At 32.9% G+C, this 16,995-nt stretch overlaps 1 protein-coding gene across 1 annotated transcript in view; it reads right to left on the bottom strand.

Moving 5' to 3' along the window:
* The window catches only part of psmd2 (proteasome 26S subunit ubiquitin receptor, non-ATPase 2), a 37,486-nt gene extending 24,137 nt beyond the window's left edge, over window positions 1-13,349 (bottom strand). The window contains exons 1-7 of the mRNA XM_056473531.1: window positions 13,171-13,349; window positions 11,222-11,278; window positions 9,362-9,526; window positions 9,040-9,161; window positions 4,804-5,028; window positions 2,739-2,897; window positions 884-1,028 (exon numbers count right to left, since the gene is read on the bottom strand). Coding sequence (XP_056329506.1) covers window positions 884-1,028; window positions 2,739-2,897; window positions 4,804-5,028; window positions 9,040-9,161; window positions 9,362-9,526; window positions 11,222-11,278; window positions 13,171-13,275 — 978 coding nt within the window. The 5' untranslated portion in view covers window positions 13,276-13,349. The remainder of the gene's footprint in view (window positions 1-883; window positions 1,029-2,738; window positions 2,898-4,803; window positions 5,029-9,039; window positions 9,162-9,361; window positions 9,527-11,221; window positions 11,279-13,170) is intronic.
* Window positions 13,350-16,995: the final 3,646 nt, after the last annotated feature.

The following is a 16,995-nucleotide window of genomic DNA, read 5'->3' as shown; positions in this document are numbered from 1 at the left end:
ATGCCTTGTGTCTTTGTAATTCACAATGCTTTAAGGGTGTGTGTGTGTGCTGGTTTTGGTGCTTTCAAAGAACATGCCTTGTGCATATAAGTTGTATGTATAATAATTGTACTATATTACGGTGGTTTACGAGGACATGTCTTGTGTCTTTGTAATTCATAATGCTTCAAAACCATACTTAATGTGATTTGACATACAAATGATGTGTGTGTACTTGTTTTGGTGGTTTAAAATGACATGCCTTGTATATACAAGATAAATGTGCAATAATTGTACGGCATTACAAGGACATGCCTTGTGTCTTTGTAATTAATAACACTTTAAAATCATACTTGATGTGTTTTGACATTCAACAGGATGTGTGCGCACTGGTTTTGGTGGTTAAAAAGAACATGCCATGTGTAAATAAATGGTATGTATAATAAATGTACTGCATTAGGGTGGTTTACAAGGACATGCCTTTGTAATTCATAATGCTTCAAAATCATACTTTGTATTCTGACATACAAATGAAGGTTTCTGCAGGTCAAATTTATGGCTTAACAGCAGACTGTTATAACATTAGTTATGAATAAAGTGTTGCTAAGAGTTTTATTAAGATGTATTGTTGGTGATTGGCTCTGTGTTGGGTGACTTCACATAAACAAGTGCCAATTAAGAAAGATTTAAGACCTACAAGACAATATTTCAGTACATATAAGACTTTAAGACATTAAGACTAAGATCTCGCAGACACCCTGCAAATTTTGTGACAGATTTGCTGTGAGGGTTGGGTTTATGGGTAGGGCCATATAATGTGTTTTTTTCTGTATAAAATACATTACGCCTATGGAGAGTCCCTTTAACCATCAATGCCAACATGCCCCTGTGTTTGTTTGTGTACCTCTCTAGCGAGGGCCAGGAAGTTGCTGTTGAGCTGCACGTTGGACATGATCTCTGTCAGATCCTCATAATCCTCCACGTCTTCATTGAGCTCCAGGAACATGCCATGACGACCCAACATGAATGCCATCTGCTTCTGGATCACACTGAACACACACACACAAACAGAGACACAGGTTTGTGAGAGCGAGTGAAGACTATATATTTGTTGAGGCAAACTGTAACTGACTTGAGAAAGCGTGAGCAGGAAATGTGAAAATATTTGTAAAATTTTGTATGTTTGAAGACAGACAGACAGAATGATGGACAGATGGATACAGACAGATGGACAGAATAGAATGATGGCTAAAACACTAGATAGAAGGACTGATAGAAGCATAGACAGTAGAATAGTTAGATAGACAGACATACATAGATACACTATCTATCTATCTATCTATCTATATATATATATATATATATATATATATAGAATGATAGATAGGACAGATAGAAGGATAGAAGATAAACAAATAAAAGGTTAGAAGGACAGATAGATAGACAAAGCGATAGATAAAACAATATGATAGAACAATGAACAATGCCAGAATGAACAAAAGACAGAATGATAAATAATATGGATAGACAAAGAATGATAGACAACAACAGAGAGAATGATAGAACGAATGAAAGAATGATGGATATAATGATAAAATTATAAACAAAACAATACAACCCACAGACAGATGGATGGATGAACAGAACGATAAATAGAAATTAAAATAGTTAGAAGAATAGAATACATAGAATGATAGATAGATGGAAGAATAGAATGATGGACGGATGGATGGGTAGAACAACAGATAGATGATGGATGGATATATAAAAAGAATGATGGATGAATGGATGGATAGAACAACAGACAGACCAATAAAATGATGGATGGATAGAACGATAGATAGATCGATAGATAGAACAATAAAATTATGGATGGATAGAACTAGAGACAGACAGACAGACAGACAGACAGACAGACAGATAGAAAGAAAAATAAAATGATGGGTGGGTGGATGGATGGATAGAACGACAGACAGACAGACAAATAGATGGAACAATAAAATGATGGGTGGATGGATGGATAGAATGACAGACAGACAGACAGATAGAACAATAAAATGATGGATGGATGGATGGATGGGTAGAACAACAGATAGATGGTGGATGGATATATAAAAAGAATGATGGATGAATGGATGGATAGAACGACAGACAGACCAATAAAATGATGGATGGATAGAACGATAGATAGATCGATAGATAGAACAATAAAATTATGGATGGATAGAACTAGAGACAGACAGACAGACAGATAGAACAATAAAATGATGGATGGATAGAACGATAGATAGAACGATCGATAGATAGATCGATAGAACAATAAAATGATGGATGGATAGAACGATATAGACAGACAGACAGATGGATAGAACGATAGACAGAGACAGACAGACAGACAGACAGAACAATAAAATGATGGGTGGATGGATGGATGATAGAACGATGGATAGACAGACAGACAGATAGAATGATATACAGAACGATGGACGGATTGATAGAACGATAAATAGATAGATAGGTAGAATGATAGATAGATGGATGGGTGGATATATAGATTGAATGATGGCTGAATTAATGAACAGACAGACAGACAGACAGACAGACTGATATACAGAACGATGGACAGATCGATGGAACGATAGATAGATAGGTAGAATGATAGATAGATGGATGAGTGGATATATAGATAGAATGATGGCTGAATTAATGGATGGATAGAACGACAGGCAGACAGATAGATAGTGTAGTGTATCTCCTACATGTCTTTGCAGGAAGTGAAGATGTTCTCCACCAGCTCCACATCGTTCAGCATGAGTGCCAGTCTGAGGGCTTCTGGGTAACGGTTGAACTTACGGAAGATGTTGAGCGCACATTTCAGCAGCGCAGAGTTCTCCGGTTCAGGGACATAACTCACACAGCTGGAGAGACAGACACACACACACACACATCAGTGCTGTCCAAATTTGCATATTTACACTACGTCCTACAAGTTTGTACTTTTATTGTGAAGAAATGGTACATACTTAAGTGTGTAACAGAAAAGTGTGCAAGCTTTGGGGTAAACTACTTGCTCATTAACATACAGTCATGCTGACTGGTTATGAGACCTGTCAATCATCTCGTCACATCATCCACAATTCTTTCAGATTTTAATTTGCTAATCAGTAGCAGGATAATCTGCCATTCACGAGTCTTTCATGCAGAGAAATCTCCTCAGGTGTTTGGATAATTGTGCGTTCAGTAGTTAACATCCAGACACGTCTTTATAGAAGCTCACATTATTGTTGCAGATGAAAAATAACACAGAAAACACGATTTAAATATTTTCCAGCTGGCCTGATATTAATTAAGAGCAGTGGTGTACAGTAACTAATTACAATTACTCAAACTACTGTAATTGAGGAATTTTTCTCAGAAATTGTAATTTACTAAGTAGTTTTAGAAATGTGTACTTTTACAAGCACAAGACGTCAACATGACGTCAGACTGATGTTATACCCCAACTTCATGGGGGGCGTTGCATTATGTTTGGAAATGAAAGTCGGGTTGACGTCAGAACTCAACTTCAGGCCAACATCAATGTCCAACATCCAACCTAAAAACAACCAAATATCAATGTCTAATGATGTTACAGCTTGATGTTGTGTGGACGTTACGTTACCACTATGACGTCTATCAGACTTTAGATTTTGGTTGCCAAAATCCAACGTCGAGACAACATCTTAAACCAACGTCATATTGACGTCAAATACTGACATTTATTTATCAGGTATGGCAACCAAAATCCAACATCTGATAGACGTCATAGTGGTAACGTCCACACAACATTAAGCTGCAACATCATTAGACGTTGATATTTGGTTGGCTTTAGGTTGGACATTGACCTGACATCAAGTACTGACGTCAACCTGATTTTCATTTCCAAACAAAATGCAACGTCACTATGACGTTAGGGTACAACGTCAATCTGACGTCTTGTGCCTGTTGGCTGTTTAAGGCCATTTCGGTCATCATACAGTAAACATCCGTCATCTTCTTATCAGTGACATGCATCTAAACAGTCTCTGGGTCAATGTGTGTAAAGATTTTGGACATCTTCTTGAACACTTTTAATGCTTCCAAACAGTTTGCTGCATTTATAAATCGCCCATGTCTTGAAGTAGTTCAGTATGAGGCGATTTACCTTCTGTGTGAATTTGATTGGACAGGGATCACAGGACTGATTTGTCTAATCCCCATAGACAAGACAAAATAAAGTAGTGTCTGCAGGCTGAAGGACATTAGTGGAGTAAAAGTACCGATACTGCTGTAAAAATGTACTCGAGGGAAAGAAAAAGCACATTTATAAAACTACTTAGTAAATTACAATTCCTGAGAAAAACTACTCAATTACAGTAATTTGAGTATTTGTAATTAGCTACTTTACACCACTGATTGTAACAAACTAATCCTAAACTAAAACATTACTCCTATACTGAATAAAAATGCTTATCCAGTAGGTGGCGCCTATAGAGCAGCAGGAATAACGGTGTTGCCTTGGTTAATGCAATAAACAAAGCAGCGTGATGTCAAATCTAGTAAGATTTGATCGATTTCATAAACTCCACAACATCCTGACATCCATAGATTAAATTCAGGCAAACTTTAGCATACAACTATACATTGTATAATCAAATATTTAAGCATTTAAGACTTTTTTATATTTTTACAGGCCTTAAATTGATTCATGAACTTTTCATTACTTTTAAAGACCCTGTAGTATACAAACTGGGACGCAGCATCAAACATGTGCGTTCAGATGCATTATGGGTAATGGAGTCTCACCTGGTCAGGTAAAGGCAGACTTTAGCGTAGGCGTTTTCGTCAATGTACGAGTCCAACATGTCGAGTCGTTCGATCTCCATCAGGAGGTCACAGGCCTCGTGCTCGGCATTATGGGCCATGTTATACGGGACGATCTCTTTGACAAGCTTCAGAAGGACTTCCTGTTGAGCTTTATCCCCTTCCTCGATCTCCTGCCATTCTTTAGCCACTTCTCCTGCAAGATGCCTGAAAAAAAGACCATAATAAAGTCAATGATTAGTCAGATCAGATGAGTGTTAACCATATCAGCTTCTCTGGTTATGCATGCATATTTGATTAGATGCCTCATTTGCATATTTAAATAACATTTCAAAGTGTTTTGCTATTTTTAATGTAATCAATCGCCTGGGGTATATGACGATACCTAATATTTTCCCCCACCCTATTCACCTCCAGACAAGAACAGAATAAAATGCAATAAACAGTAAAAAAAATGTATTTCTTTTTTATTAGATAACGCCTCATTTGCATATTTAAACAATATTTCAGAAAGCTTTTTTGCCATTTTTTATGTAATCACTCACCTGAGCAATATGGTAATACCTAATATCCCCCACCCTATTCACCTCCAGATAAGGACAGAATAAAATGCAATAAACAGTCAAAATAAATGCTTGTTGATTAGATAACGCCTCATTTGCATATTTAAAAAACATTTTAGAAAGTGTTTCGCCATTTTTAATGTAATCAATCACCTGGGGTATATGACGATACCTAATATTTGCCCCCCATCCTATTCACCACCAGACAAGAACAGAATAAACATGTTTTTGAATATATAATGCCTCATTTGCATATTTAAACAATATTTCAGAAAGCTTTTTTTTGCCATTTTTTATGTAATCCCTCACCTGAGCAATATGGTAATACCTAATATCCCCCCCACCCTATTCACCTCCAGATAAGGACAGAATAAAATACAATAAACAGTAAAAATAAATGCTTTTTGATTAGATAACGCCTCATTTGCATATTTAAAAACATTTTTGAAAGTGTTTCGCCATTTTTAATGTAATCAATCACCTGGGGTATATGACGATACCTAATATTTGCCCCTATCCTATTCACCACCAGACAAGAACAGAATACAATAAACAATAAACATGTTTTTGAATATATAACGCCTCATTTGCATATTTAAACAATATTTCAGAAAGCTTTTTTTGCCATTTTTTATGTAATCCCTCACCTGAGCAATATGGTAATACCTAATATCCCCCCCACCCTATTCACCTCCAGATAAGGACAGAATAAAATACAATAAACAGTAAAAATAAATGCTTTTTGATTAGATAACGCCTCATTTGCATATTTAAAAAACATTTTTGAAAGTGTTTCGCCATTTTTAATGTAATCAATCACCTGGGGTATATGACGATACCTAATATTTGCCCCCCATCCTATTCACCACCAGACAAGAACAGAATAAACATGTTTTTGAATATATAATGCCTCATTTGCATATTTAAACAATATTTCAGAAAGCTTTTTTGCCATTTTTTATGTAATCACTCACCTGAGCAATATGGTAATACCTAATATCCCCCCCACCCTATTCACCTCCAGATAAGGACAGAATAAAATGCAATAAACAGTCAAAATAAATGCTTTTTGATTAGATAATGCCTCATTTGCATATTTAAAAAACATTTTAGAAAGCGTTTTGCCATTTATAATGTAATCAATCGCCTGGGGTATATGACGATACCTAATATTTGCCCCCCATCCTATTCACCACCAGACAAGAACAGAATAAAACACAACAAACAATAAACATGTTTTTGAATATATAATGCATCATTTGCATATTTAAACAACATATCAGAAAGCTTATTTGCCACTCTTAATTTAATGAATCTCGTGGGGAATATGGTGATACCTAATGCACCACCCCCCACCCTATTCACCTCCAGACAAGAAAAGAATAAAATACAATAAAAATAAATGTTTTTTTATTAGATGCTGCCTAATTTGTATATTTAAAGAACATTTTAGAAAGCTTTTTGCCATTCTTAATTTAATAAATCTCGTGGGGAATATGGTGATCCCTAATGTCCCACCCCCTCCGCACCATATTCACCTACAGACAAGAACACAATAAAATTCAATAAACAATTTTTTTAAAATTTATGTCTTTTTATTAGATAATGCCTAATTTGCATATTTAAAGAACATTTCAGAAAACTTTTTTGCCATTTTTAATGTAATCAATTGCCTGGGGTATATGGCGATACCTAATCGACTACCCTTTTCACCTCCAGACAAAAAAAAAAAAAAAAGAATAAACAATGCAAAATAACCTCAGTACTCACTATAGTAATTACAATTAATTATGCCTAATTTACATGCAACTAACCCTAAAACAAACACACATCGTGACCCTGACCATATAGTAAGTACATGTGCTTAAGTAATATTTCTCAGTAGTAGGGTTGCACAATACTGAGGAAATATGTGATGTTGAGTGTTGCAATAACAATATTTCTTATGCTATAATTAACTTTAAAACATGCTATTTTATAATTATATTATAAAAAATCATTTGTTTTTGTAATGATCAAACTAAAATAAACAAAGTAATAGTAAACATTTAAACATTAAACGTCATAAAGGACTAAAATTCTCTGCAAAATGTATGATTTTTTTGGCTGTTGTCATTTTTTTTCTCATCTCCCAGCATGAGCTGTTATTTTTCATTGTTAATCGAACGTTAGCAGCGTTCTGACTTAAAAAAAAGTTTTTTTGTGATACAGATATTAATAACTGATAACAATCAATCAATATACAATAATCAATATAAACAAAATATTCACACTCAGTAGAGAGAGTAGTCCCTCCACTTTAAAAAATAGCCAATAGCATTAGTTTTCTAACCGCTTAGCCAGTAAGAGTGGTTGAGCTCAAGCACATTGAATGAAAAGCCAATAAGTAGGGGGTGAGGTGTGTCAGAGATTAGAGAGCATTTTATTGGTAAGAAGATTTGATGAGAAACTGAAGTATAAGGAATTGACAAAGTGCAAGCTTTGGATGTTTATATCAGCTTAAGATCTTCGAAATGTGAATTTCTGTCAGCGTTTGAGCACACTAGACTATTGGCGAATTACCGGTTTGTAAACACTGAGGATGCGCACGCATTGACGTTGCAGAAAAAAAATGGGAGCGGTAGCATTTACAGCGAGGGTATGACATTCGATGCGGTACAGAGTTTGTTGTTGTCTTAGAGATAAGTTATATTGATTACATATTATATGGATTATTTACATAATGCTTTCAGCGTATTATAACAGCTCATCACCCAGTGATAACCACAGTTAATCTGCAAAATTAATATTAAAGTGAGCGCGTTCGTCTGACAGGTCCATTTGCGATAGCACCCTCCCAATGAATATTGGATCTGGCTTAATGGCTGAGCATCCAGCCCGAAATATACATTTCTTCATTGAAACTCCAAGTGATTTTACAAGAGAAGTCTTTGGATGCCAATAATGTTGTTCTGTGTGGTCATGTGCAAGAAATAATGTTCCAGGATTACCAGATTCCAAACTATGTAGTGCTAAAAACTGAGGTTCTGCCTAGCCAAAGACAAAGAGAGAAGAAGGAGCTAGACAAGGCCTGGGTAATCATCAACAAGCAAAACAACTGCATTCTGACAGCGAACAGCACCTGTACGGCAGGGTATGTGAACGCACATTTGTACATTTCATTCTGAGCATTCAGTGTCCAGTTTAATTCACCATATTTAACTGTTCTGGCTGAAATCATTACTGCAATCAAAAATGGGTAATGTGTACGATTCAGCATGGCGTGAACTTACCTGATATAAAATGAGAACTGCAGAGTCCAGCATTTATAATTTGGACCTCACTCCATTCAGCTCTTCTGATGGCTGTTAGCCAAAGACGTTAAAAGCAGTGTGGTGTACGGTAAAAGCTAAGTTTTCTATTTTTGTACTTCGATTTTGGCATCATACTACACAACACGACATGTTTGCTATTGCAACCGGTCTTTTTTCTGCAGCCGGTATGCACGGTTGAACTCGTGTGACGTAGGTTGGTATTTCCCCTATAGATATCCTTAAAACAACATACTGATACGAACATCTAAAATTGTCATTTTAATTTTATAGGACCTTCAAGTTCACAATACCAGCAGTGCTGTGATGTTTGCATGTTCAGGATTGGAGCAGGTTTTTCATACCTGACGTATTCGTGTCCCCAGGATGCCAGCTCCTCCTGTGAGCCCAGCAGACGATACTTCAGACACTCTCGCTCATTGCTCATCGTCATGGCCAGAACGGACACCACGTCAGCACAGAAATGCTGTCAACACACAAAGAGAATAGTGGGCACATATATTTTCCCTAAACTGGAAAGACATACAACAAACGTTCAATAAACTGAATCCATTAATAATGTTAAATAATGCTAAATGCTTAAATGTGATGCTGAACTATTGATCGTTCCTATTTGTCCTCTTTTTTTAATTGCTTAATTTTTAAACCCCTGATTTCCACACACACCTTGTTCTCTCCTGCCGTCATGTTCTGGTAGATGTCTTTGAGTTTGGCGTAATGTGGTCGCAGGAACTTGAGCGGTTTCGGCACAGATGTCATAGAAGTTGTGGAGGAGCGAATCTGACGCCGCAGTTCCTCCAGAGCGGGACGATACAGAGACGTGTCCTTCTCCTGACAAACAAAACAAAAACATATTTGCTATTATCTATTAAAGCAACACCAAATGATATTTTAGATTTTTGTAATGTGAGTGAAAGAGAATGCTACATTGATTTATTTTGGCCAACGACATAACATGCAATCTTGGTGTTTGCGTCACATGAAATTTACAAGCCAAAGAAAGAATATAACAACAAAATATCAAAATATTAATATAAACATTAAAATAAATATCAAAACATAAATAACACTGCAGCATGACTCAAAAAAGCTAGATTTTTCTAATCATTCTAATCAACTAATCATACTTATGAGCTGTACTTGTATGTATGTATATATGTATATATGTATATATGTATATGTATATATATGTATATGTATATATATGTATATATATATATATATATATATATATATATATATATATATATATATATATATATATATATATATGTATGTATGTATGTATGTATGTATGTATGTATGTATGTATGTATATATATATATATATATATATATATATATATGTATATATATGTGTGTGTGTGTGTGTATATATATATATATATATATATATGTATATATGTATATATGTATATATGTATGTATGTATATATGTATGTATGTATATATATATATATATATATATATATATATATATATATATATATATATATATATATATATATATATATATATATGTATGTATGTATGTATGTATGTATGTATGTATGTATGTATGTATGTATGTATGTATGTATATATATATATATATATATATATATATATATATATATATATATATATATATATATATATATATATATATATATATATAAAATTGTCTTTCATTTAATATATTTATAACATATCAGAGCATAAGTGATCGTACCAAATATGACATATTTAAATTAATAAAATCGTCTTCGTAAAAAAATTGTGGATTAATAAAAGTGACAAAGCATAAATTTTAGATGTATTAGGGTGTATTTTGGGGTGAAATAGATTTGTAAATATGTTCATATGAATTTAGTTTTGCATTTATATCAATTAACCACATATAATTACATTTTTTTAATTAATCATTGGTCATCATTTTGCTTGTTTTAAATGAGTCAGCATGCCATTTTACCAGGCAGAAACATTTGTTAATAAATATCATATAAGGAACAATAAGTTACTTTAACTTGAATTATTAATATACACCTGGGCTGCACAATATATCATTTCATCATCGATATTGCAATGTGATAATTCGCAAGTCACATTGCAAGCATATGCAATGTTGAGTCTGAATTATAATTGATCATTTTGCAAGTGCTTTTGAAACCTGTGACCATGTGAGGGTTTTAAAAGCATTCAGGCCTAAGACATATTACCATTTGTAACTTTGATAAATTAATAACAAATGATTTGTTTATAAAACGAAGACTATGCAGTATTATTTTACATATGATTATTAAAATAAAAAAAACGCTGTTTATTTAATTGGTCTTTTTTTATTTATTGAATTTATCTACACTTGTATATTGTTTCTTTTATTTTATGCATATGTACTTCCCTACAGAATCCTCCCAATCAATTCTTGAATACCAATTAGTCCAAATAGTTATTAAACTCATCTAGTGAAATTGTATTTATATCGTACTATACATTGCAGGGCGTTTTCTAATATCGTGCAGCCCTAATATACACAATAAAACTTACACCCAGTCTTTCCACAAGCATCTCCAACTCCTCCTGAAGCTGTTTGTCTTCTTCTGACTGCAAAAACAACACAAATGCAGAAGATACATGGTTACAAGTATTTTTAACCTCAGAAAAAAAAAACATTCCTCCCCAGTAAAGCTTACCGATAGACTAACGCTACAAACACATTCATTCAACAAAGCCAGTGTTTATACACTCGTATGACAGCACGATTTTTCTAGATCAGTTTAATCACCATACTGCTCGCATTTTATATCTTATAACAACAACATTTATGAAGTTTAGTCGTGTTTATTGCAAAGTTAACATACAATATTCCTATAAATAGTCACTAGATTAACATGTGAAAATGTTATGAAGCTAATTAACCAATTAAGTCTCCAAGCATGTTATGAACACCTCAAATACAATGTGAATATTCTTTTAAAGCACTCTAGAAGTTTAAATCATAAATAATTATTCACTGTAATTAAAAGTGAACACGATATGAATATTGTGCATGTTCATTATTACAATATATTTAATTATTGGATTTATCAGCATGCATTTACAATAAGTTTTTTTTAACCAAGCTAAATAAATCTGCATTAAATAATTTTTTTAAACAATTATTTAGCAACCTCAACGCATTTCTCCTCAGTGAAACTAAGATACATCCACACACATTCATTCAATAAGGTAAAACCCAGTGTTTAAACACACTCCTATGACAGCACGACTTTCCTAGATCAGTTTAACCAACGTATTGCCTGTATTATATATCTTACAATCACATTTAGTAAGTTTAGTTGTGTTTGTTGCAGTGTTAACATACGATATGCCTATAAATGGTCACTAGATTAACATGTGAAAACGTTAAGCTAATTACACAATTAGGTCTCCAAGCATATCATGAACACCTCAAATACAATGTGAATATTCTTAAAAAGCACTTTAGAAGTTTAAAGAATAAATAATTATTCACTGTAATTTAAAGTGAACACGATATGAATATTGTGCATGTTCATTATTACATTATATTTATTTATTGAATATATTAGCATATGCCTACAATGCAATTTGGTCGTTTTAGGTTGTTTTTTTTTTTAAATCAAGCTACATAAATCTGCATTAAATAGTTTATTTTAACAATTATTTAGAAACCTCATAGCATTTCTCCACAGTGAAACTAAGATACATCCACACACATTCATTCAAGAAGGTAAAACCCAGTGTTTAAACACACTTCTATGACAGCACGACTTTCCATGATCAGTTTAACTAACGTACTGCTTGTATTATATATCTTACAATCACATTTAGTAAGTTTAGTTGTGTTTGTTGCAGTGTTAACATACGATAACCCTATAAATGGTCACTAGATTAACATGTGAAAATGTTAAGCTAATTACACAATTAAGTATCCAAGCATGTTATGAACACCTCAAATACAATGTGAATATTCTTAAAAAGCACTTTAAAAGTTTAAAGAATAAATAATTATTCACTGTATTTCGAAGTGATCACGATTTCAATACTGTGCCTGTTCATTATCATGATATATTTAATTACTGAATATATCAGCATATGCCTACAATGCAAATGGGTCCTCTTAGGTTGTTTTTAAAATCAAGCTAAATAAATCTGCATTAAATTACATTGCAAATAATTACTCAACGCATTTCTCCACAATGAAACTAAGATTCATCCACGCAGTCATTCAATAAGGTGAAACCCAGTGTTTATACGCACTCATATGACACAGCACGACATTTCCAGATGAGTTTAATCACCGTATTGCTCGCATTAATATCTTATAATAACATATATGAGGTTTATTCGTGTTTTCCGCGCTGAGTTCGCAGTTTAGTGTCAGATAAACGCTGAATTGTGCTGGATGTGGGCCTGCAGTGACTCAGGCGGATTCACTGTCTGTCAGTCTCGCATGTGTTTCTCATCTTTCTCACCAGCTCCTGCTCCTCTTTCTTATCTTTATCCTTCCCCGCCGGTTGTTTGTCCTTCTCCTCCTTGGTCTCGGCCTGCTTTTTCTCCTTTTTTGCGGTTTCCTCCATGGTTTTGCTGCTGGTGTTCCTCTGAATGCGACTTATTACCGCTACCGCTGCTGCTTCTTCTTCTTCTTCTTCTTCTGCGGTGTTGAGTGTGATTCACAGCTCGCGCTCCACCGCCACCTGCTGATGGCGCTCAACACTGCAGCGCATTACCGCCACACACCGGTCGTATCCAGTACTGCATTGAGAATTTTTCACATTTTGCTCCCTTTTAAGATCGTGTTTTGGTGATTTTAATGTATAATAAAAGTAAAAATAAAATTTTTTATCTTTTTAAGTTTTCACAATCCTCCTTTTGGATATTATAACAGGGTCTTTATTCTTGTTTTATCCAATGTAATTTTTACTACGACAAATTTGTATACTTTGCTTGTACAAAATAGTTCATAAAATTAAATAATTGAGTGTCTTTTACTTTTGTCTGTACTATAATAGTATTATAATACACATGAGTATTAATAAAAAGTCATTTATCTCTACGCTTCTCTTATTTGTAATGAAATGATAAAATAATTCATCAGAATTGAGCAAAACAAAACAAAAAACTAAATGAGGAAACAATGAATGAATAATCTAAAAACCAAACAAAAAATAGATTTATAAACAAACAAATGAAAAAATAAACAGAATATGCACATGCATAGAAAAGAAACAAACATAAATAATAGACCAAAATATTAAAGCAAACAAATATATAAATATGTATTTTTCTTATATTAATGTAGCTATAATAATTATAATATATAATACTGTCCCAAATAAATGTTGTTTTAACATATTATTTTTATATATATATATATATATATATATAATAATAATAGTAATAATAATAATAATGATAATAATAATAATAATAATAATAATAATAATAATAATAGTAATAATGGGGGTGGCATGGTGTTTCAGTGGTTATCACTGTGAGCTCACAGCAAGAAGGTCACTGGTTCGAGTCCCAGCTGGGTCAGTTGGCATTTCTGTGGGGAGTTTGCATGTTCTCTCCGTGTTGGCGTGGGTTTCCTCCGGGTGCTCCAGTTTCCCCCACAGTCCAAACACATGCGCTATAGAGGAATTGATGACCTAAACTAGCGGTAGTGAATGAATGTGTGTGTGAATGAGTGTGTATGGGTGTTACCCAGTACTGGGTTGCGGCTAGAAAGGCATCCGCTGTGTAAAACACATGCTGTAATAGTTGGCGGTTCATTCTGATGAATAAGGTACTTAGCCAAACATGCAAACTCCGCACAGAAATGCCAACTGACCGAGCTGGGACTCGAACCATTGACCTTCTTGCTGTGAGGCTACAGTGCTAACCACTGAACCGACAACTACTGTCATTAAATATGTACAGTTGGAGTCAATTTAATTTATTTTTCTTTTTTAAATATTTCCCAAATGATGTTTAACAGAGCAAGGAAATGTTCACAGTATGTCTGATAATATTTTTTCTTCTGGAGAAAGTCTTATTTGTTTTATTTTAGCTAGAATAAAAGCAGTTTTAAATTTTTTTGAATCCATTTTAAGGTCAATATTATTAGCCCCTTTAAGCTATATTTTTTTTCGATAGTCTACAGAACAAACCATCATTATACAATAACTTGCCTAATTACCCTAACCTGCCTAGTTAACCTGATTAACCTAGTTAAGCCTTTAAATGTCTTTAAAGTGTCTTGAAGAATATCTAGTCATATATTATTTACTGTCATCATGGCAAAGATAAAATAAATCAGTTATTAGAGATGAGTTATTAAAACTATTATGATCAGAAATGTGTTGAAGAAAAATATTCTCTCCGTTAAACAGAAATTGAGGAAAAAATAAACAAGGGGGTGAATAATTCTGACATCAACTGTATATATATATATATATATAAGGGGCTAACATTTTTTACCTTAAAATGGTTCTTAAAAAATTAAGGGGAAAATATATATATATTATCACACATTCTGTGAAAAATTCATTGCTTTGTTAAAACATAATTTGAGAAATATTTAAAAAAGAAAAAATCAAATAATAATTCTAATAATTCTGACGTCAACTGTATATATATATGTCACAGATCTCTCTTTTAAATTCATATTCTCTATAGGATAAATTAAAAGAATATATTTGTACATATACGCATCAGGTGGAACTAATCTAACAAAACAACTGAAGATTGTAGTTAAAAAAAAATGTACACCCAAGTTAATATGTTTGAGGAAAATATTAAATAAAATTTTAATAAACTGGAAAAATCAAGAGAAACATTCATTTTTTTGTGATTGTAATTAGTTTTTTGCAATAATTGCTTTTAATTTTAACGTATTATCATTTTATTTCTAAAGATGTTCGGTAACCAAACTCTTATTACAATGAATACCATTGTCTAATAAAACTGTTTTGTTCAAATGCACCAACATTTTTACTGGAATATAGGATAAATAAAAAATATGAATTTTTAAAACTGGGGTGCTTTACAGTAAAATAGTGCAGCTAATACTGCTCAAAATAACACATTACAGCAGCATTTCACAAACAGCAGGTGGCTCCAGAACCTCAAACACGGAAATGAAAAGTGTGAAAAAATGTGTGTCTTAGGGTGTGTGTGTGTGTGTGTTGCTGCATCTGTCTGAACATATACACACACAGAAAAACTGAACATTCAGGATACTTCAGCACCAGTGGCGCGAGTTCACGACAAGAATAACCCTGACTTTAATATCAAACTACTACATGAAGATATCTACACTCACCTCTGCACATCAATCAGAATACATCAGAAATGGTCAAATAGTATTGCAGTTTTGGTTAAATGTTTTCTTTGTTAATATAGAGTGAAATGTATTTTATATCTGTGATGAAATGTTTAATGTTCAGCATCATTATTCCAGTCTTCTGTATCACCTTTATAGTTATATTCATTGTGTTTGTTTGTAACATTTATGATTATACTCAGAGTTGAAAACAGTTTGTATTTTTGTTCAAGTCATGATAGAAATATTTGGAGAATATAATACAAATATATCATTTATTTGTATATTGTAAACATCATGTATAAATCTGTTGTTAGATTAATACCTTTACTGTCAATTTAATATGTCAGTGACAAATAAAATTCTTATTTATTGTTTATTATGTAATATCATTCAGTGTAAACTTCAGAAAGTACAAGATTCACAGACAAAATAATGAACATTAATAATAAACAGTCAAAAATAAATCTTTTGTATTACTTTTATTACACATGTAATGTAATCTGACAACTTTTGGATTACAATTAGATTACTTTTATTACACATTTATGATGAAGTAATCTGACTACTTTGGACTGCATTTAGATTACTTTTATAACACATTGACAGTGATGTAATATGACTACTATTGGATTACATATAGATGACTTTTTTACACATTTATGGTAAAGTAATCTGACTACTTATAGATTACTTTTTTACAATTTTATGATGACATAATCTGACTACTTTTGGATTACATTTGAATAACATTTATTACACATTCATGGTGAGGTAATCTGACTACTTTTGGATTACATTTAGATAACCATTTTACACATTTACGGTAATGTAATCTGACTTATTTTGAATAACAATTAGATTACTTTTTATTACACATTAATGGTAATGTAATCGGACTACTTTTGAATTACATTTAGATTACTTTTATCACACATTTACAGTGATATAATATGACTTCATTTGGATTACATTTAGATTACTTTTATTA

This window comes from Danio aesculapii, chromosome 15 (genome assembly GCF_903798145.1).
Source record: "Danio aesculapii chromosome 15, fDanAes4.1, whole genome shotgun sequence".
NCBI classification, from domain to species: Eukaryota; Metazoa; Chordata; class Actinopteri; order Cypriniformes; family Danionidae; genus Danio; species Danio aesculapii.
The sequence above is the reverse complement of the archived record's forward strand: the minus strand, read 5'-3'. Positions and strand labels throughout refer to the sequence as shown.